At 41.2% G+C, this 6,400-nt stretch overlaps 1 protein-coding gene across 1 annotated transcript; it reads right to left on the reverse strand.

The window, feature by feature from the left end:
* Positions 1–899: 899 nt before the first annotated feature.
* Positions 900–5,546, reverse strand: LOC119576663. Its single transcript, XM_037924312.1, is given in 4 exon segments — positions 900–1,297; positions 1,300–2,249; positions 2,251–2,876; positions 5,112–5,546. Coding segments are annotated over 4 exon segments (2,409 nt in total).
* Positions 5,547–6,400: the final 854 nt, after the last annotated feature.

The raw sequence follows: 6,400 nt of genomic DNA on the forward strand, positions 1-6,400 counted from the left end.
ACCTTTCTTAGGCCTGGTGGATTGTCCTCACTCTGGCGTTGAAGTCTCCGAGGATAAAAGTTTCTTAGACTGTGGTACTGCTGCAATGAGGGTATTCAATCTTCACAGAACTTGTCCTTAATGTCATCTGGGTTGATCATTGTTGGGGTATAAATGCTGATGAGCGTTGCCTTTTTCTTGTTTCCAAGTGGAAGCGGAAGTGTTATCAAGCGGTCAATGATAACCTCTGGAAGTTTGGCTAATTTTTAGGCGAGATGTGATCTGATGGCAAATCCAACTCCGGAATATATATATGTATATATGTATATACATACATATATATTTTATATATATATATATATATATATATATATATTCATATATATATAGTCATATATATATATATATATATATATTATATATATAATATAATATATATATAATATATAATATATATACATACATATACACACCTATGTGTATATATACACCTAGGTATGTGTGTATGTATATATATATATATATATATATATATTTACATATATATATATATATATATGTGGGTATATAGATATATATATATATATATATATATAATAAACACCGAGGTATGTGTGTGTAGATATATATATATATTATATATATATATATATATATATATATATATATATATATATATATATATATATATATATATATGAATAGCAAAACACTCTTCTGTGCTGATACAATGGAAGAAAACCCACAATACAAAAACTAGATTTATTGAAAGTGAGACTACAGTTTCGAAATCCACATGGATTCCATCTTCAAGTTTGAAGAGGAAAGGGAGAGGAGGGGGTATAAAAGAGAGAGAGGAGAGGTAACGCGGGAACACGGGGCAGGTGAGGACAGACGAACGGAAGCAGAGGGAGGTCACATCAGGTCGGAGGATCGGGCGGACTATGCGCCGGGTGGCCGGCATACGGTAGAAGGCGGAGAATATGGGAAGCGAGGAGACTATCAGCAGGAGAAAAGCCGCTGTTCAAGTTGAAATTAGGCAACAGCTTTGTAAGGGAAGATTCCACCAGTCTGCGGGAGTGGACATCAGCGGAAGGAAAGACAATCCGCGCTGCTGACCAGTCCATCTGATGGCCAGTGTCCCACTGATGGCAAAAGAGGGCGTTATTTTTGTGTCTCCTGGATATAGCGTACTTATGCTAAGACAGATGCTTGGTAAGACTGGCGCCTGTTTCGCCAAAGTACTGCTTATTACAGGAGGCACAAGGAACAGCATAGGTGCCCACCTTCGAGGAGGAAGGAGGGCTAGTATGGACCAGTTGCGACGGAGAGTGTTCACCTGGCGAAAGATCAGCCTGCAGTGGAGAGGGTGAAGAGGGCGACGGAGAGAGTAGATTTCCTCAGTGTAGGGCAGGCTGAGGACGGGCAGGTGAGGAGTCTCTTTAGGAGGAGAGTCGTGGTAGAAGGTACGCCGTGCCCTGGATAACGCGGCGCCGAGAACATGACCAGGGTAGCCCAGTTTGGAGAACGAGCGACGAAGGAAGACGATCTCTCCATCCAGGTACTGGGGGTCACAGATGCTAAGGGCGCGAAGGAACAGCGAGGTGGCAACATCTCTCTTCACATGGAGAGGGTGGTATGAAAAGAAATATATGTACATACCACTATGCATGGGTTTCCTGTATATGGAGAAGGAGAAGTGGTCAGCAGAGCGATGGACTAGGGTGTCCAAGAAAGGGAGCTTGTTGTCAACCTCCCATTCCACCTTGAAACGGATGGAAGGAGAGAGAGAGTTCAGCTGCATCAGGAAACCCGGGAACAGAGCAGGGTCATGAGGCCAGAGAGCAAAGACGTCGTCGACATACCTTAGCCAGATCGAAGGCCGAAGGGAGATGGAAGGGAGAAGCTCAAACTCGAAGAATTCCATGAACAGGTTTGCCAGGACTGGAGAGAGGGGAGAGCCCATGGCAACACCGAACGTCTGAGAGTAGAAGTGACCTTCGAAAGAAAAGGAATTAGACTCCACACACAGACGAATCAGCTGGGGGAAGACGTCGGTGGGCAGAGGGAGACGAGGATCCTCTGCGGGGAGTCTCCTCTGGAGGAAAGCAAGGACATCATCAAGCGGGACCTTGGTGAACAGGGAGTCAACGTCCAAGCTCATCATGGTCGCCGGTGATACTCCACGCACGCGGGAGATGAAGTCCTGAGAGTGGCGCAGGTGAGCAGGAGAGAAGGTGCCAAGAAAGGGAGTGAGACACTTCACCAGCAAGAGGGTGCGTCACAGAGCCCCGGGAGGAGATGATGGGGCGCAGAGGCACGGCCGGCTTATGGGTTTTAGGAAGCCCATAGAAATGAGGGAGTCGAGGGTTGATGACTCTGAACCTCTGGTATAGATTCGCCTCTTTCAGGCGACAGTGGAAGGTAGCAGCAATGCGTTCACGGGGGTCACTGGCCAGGGAAGCATAAGTAGAGGCGTTATCCAATAGGTCCTGGGCCTTCTGCAGGTAAGAGGCACGGTCGAGGACCACCACCGAGTTGCCCTTGTCAGAAGGCAGAATAGTGACATCCTCCCTGCGCAGGCTTTGAAGGGCCTCACGGTAACGCCTGGGAATGGAAGGGTTAGGATGGAGGAGAGATTCGAGGGCCGGGATGAAAGCACCACGAAGGAGAGAGACATCAGGCAAAGAGTTCCTGTGAGAAGAGATGAAACGGTCAAAGGAGGAAATAATGTTGATGGAGGTAAGGGGGTGAGGGCGGAGAGCGAAGGAAAGACCGAAGCCAAGGAGTTGTAGCTGGTGGGGGGTCAAGGACAGGGAAGATAGGTTGGTGACAGTGTCGGTGAGGGAGAAGCGGGACCAAGGACTGCGGGCAGTCAGGCTGGAGAGTTTCTGGGAGAGAGAGCGGCCATGGTTGGTGGAGAGGGACTCTCTCCGTCACCTTCTTCACCCTCTCAACTGCAGGCTGATCTTTCGCCAGGTGAACACTCTCCGTCGCAACCTGGTCCATACTAGCCCTCCTTCCTTCTCGAAGGTGAGCACCTATGCTGTTCCTTGTGCCTCCTGTGATAAGCAGTACTTTGGCGAAACAGGCGCCAGTTTTACCAAGCGTCTGTCTCAGCATAAGTACGCTATATCCAGGAGACACAACAATAACGCCCTCTTTTGCCATCAGTGGGACACTGGCCATCAGATGGACTGGTCAGCAGCGCGGATTGTCTTTCCTTCCGCCGATGTCCACTCCCGCAGACTGGTGGAATCTTCCCTTACAAAGCTGTTGCCTAATTTCAACTTGAACAGCGGCTATTCTCCTGCTGATAGTCTTCTTGCTTCCCATATTCTCCGCCTTCTACCGTATGCCGGCCACCCGGCGCATAGTCCGCCCGATCCTCCGACCTGATGTGACCTCCCTCTGCTTCCGTTCGTCTGTCCTCACCTGCCCCGTGTTCCCGCGTTGCCTCTCCTCTCTCTCTTTTATACCCCCTCCTCTCCCCTTTCCTCTTCAGACCTGGAGATGGAATCCAGGTGGATTTTGAAACTGTAGTCTCACTTTCAATAAATCTAGTTTTTGTATTGTGGGTTTTCTTCAATATATATATATATATATATATATATAATATATATATATATATATATATATATATATATAATATATATACACACACACACACAACACATATATATATATAATATATATATATATATATATATATATATATATATATATTATATAATATATATATATATATATATATATATATATATATACATATATACACACACACCTAGGTATGTGTGTGTATATATATATATATATATATATATATATATATATGATCGAAACCGGTCAAGTACATCACGTGTACTGTGAAGATATTAAGCATCATTTATACCTTTGTACCTATATATTATATATATATTAAAATATATATATATATATATAATATGTGGTGTGTGTGTGTGTGTGTATGTACTATATATCTTTATATTATATATATATATAATATATAATATATATATATATATAGATATAATATATATATATGTACCACACACCACACACATTTATTTATTTATTTATTTTTCTATTTATATAGAAAATAAGAAAAAAACAGAGAGACAGCAAAAGGAAAATGAAAAAAAAAAAGTAACACACACACACCAAACACACACATACCCCACACTGCGCACACACAAACACACACACACCACACACACCCCACACACACACACCACACACAAACACACCCAACACACACACACACACACACCACACACACACCCCAACAACACACATATATATATATATATATATATATATATATATATATATATATATATAATATATATATTATATATAATGTAGATAGATATATAAAAAGTGATAGATAGATATATAGGCAGATTGATAGATAGATAATAATTTGGGTAGATAGACAGTCATGTACGTATATATGTATATATACATACATATATACATATATAATAATATATATATAAATATATATATATATATATATATATATATATAATATCTATATTATATATATATATATATATTATATATTATTATATATATTATAATATATATATATGCATATATATACTAACACCTACGTGTGTCTTATGTATATATATATATATATATATTATATATAATATATATATATATAATTATATATATAATATTTTATATATAAAATATTATATTATATTTTGTGTGTGTGTGTGTGTGTGTTGTGTGTGTGTGTGTGTATTATACACACCTACGTGTATATATATGTGTGTGTGTATATATATACACCCTACGTGTATATATATGTGTTGTGTATATATATATATATATATATATATTATATAATATATATATATATATATAATATATATATATATTTACTATATTTTATACTATTTTATATATATATATAATATATATATATTATATATATATGATATAAAATATATATTATATATATATATATATAATATATATATATATATATATGTATATATATATATATATATTATATAGATATACTATATATATATATTCTTAGATACACACACACACACACACACACACACACACACACACACACATACACACACACTCACACACACACACACACACACCATGTTGTTTGTTGTTTGTCCTTCGTATCGAAGATGACCAAGACTTCCAGTTAGCGTTGGGTGGAGGGTTTGTGACGACTGTCGGCCCGAAGATGGCTGTAGAGGCCAATCCTGGCCCGGAAGGCTCGTCCGCATATGTGACAAGTGTGGGTGGATACTTCCGTGGGGGTGGAGGCAGCTCGAGATTTGCGTGCCATGCGTTTCCTGTCCTTCTTTGGTGCGTCTCTTTTCTGCTGCGCGGGCGCCTGTGGTGATTCTGCTTCGCCAGGTTGGGCGGTCAAGAGGGAGTGTCTCCCAGCTGCTGATGTTGATATCTAGGTCCTTCAGGGACACTTTGAGCGAGTATTTGAAACGTTTCTTCTGCCAACTGACTGAGCGCTTGCCCTGACACAGTTCTCCGTATAGTAATTGTCTTGGCAGTTGGCTGTCAGACATTCTGACATGGCCTACCCATCTAGCTTATGCTTTTTGTAGAAGGGTGTACACGCTGGGAATGCCTGCTTATTCTAAGACTTCCATGTCAGGGATCTTATCCTGCCATTTGACATGTAGGAGTCTGTGAAGACAGCTCAAGTGGAAGTAGTCAAGTTGTTGGCGTGTATGCTGTAGACAGTCTAGGTTTCGCTGCCATAGGTGAGGGTCATAAGTACCACTGCACGGTAGACCTTCAGCTTGGTGGTAATGCTGAGGCCTCTTCGCTCCCAGACATTCACACAAAGTCTTCTAAAGCAGCACTGGCTTTCACAATCCTGTGTTGACTTCTGCGTCTTTTTCACGCTTCGGTGAGTGTGCTGCCCGATAGAAAATTGTCAACAACCTTTAGGTTTTGCCCCTTTACCGGATGTTGCTTCCGGTAAGGCTTTTTTTGGGGCGGGGGGATGCTAAATTCAGTCTTTTAAGTGTGAGGTGAATAAAAATGTCACAGTTTGTGAGACGTCCTACATGCTTCATTTCTGCTCTTGCGGCATTGGGGCGCAGTCATCAGCAAAAAAGAATCTCTATACGGTCTCTTTTACCTTTGAAACCTCGGCGTTTAAAATTGAACACCCGCATCAGCCCTGTATTTTACGTGTTCCCTTTTGGGGGAGTATAAAACATCAGTAAACATCCCCGAGAACACCGTGCTGAACAGTGTGGGGGGAAGAACGCAGCCTTGTTTCACACCATTTGTTACCGGAAAGCTTCTTGACTCCTCACCACCATCCAGCACTGTCACTAACATGCTGTCATGGAACTGCGTACAATTGGGATGAACCTGATGGAGTAGCCAAACTTCTCCATTATTTTCC

The sequence above is a fragment of the Penaeus monodon genome, chromosome 1 (assembly GCF_015228065.2).
Source record: "Penaeus monodon isolate SGIC_2016 chromosome 1, NSTDA_Pmon_1, whole genome shotgun sequence".
Lineage (NCBI taxonomy): Eukaryota > Metazoa > Arthropoda > Malacostraca > Decapoda > Penaeidae > Penaeus > Penaeus monodon.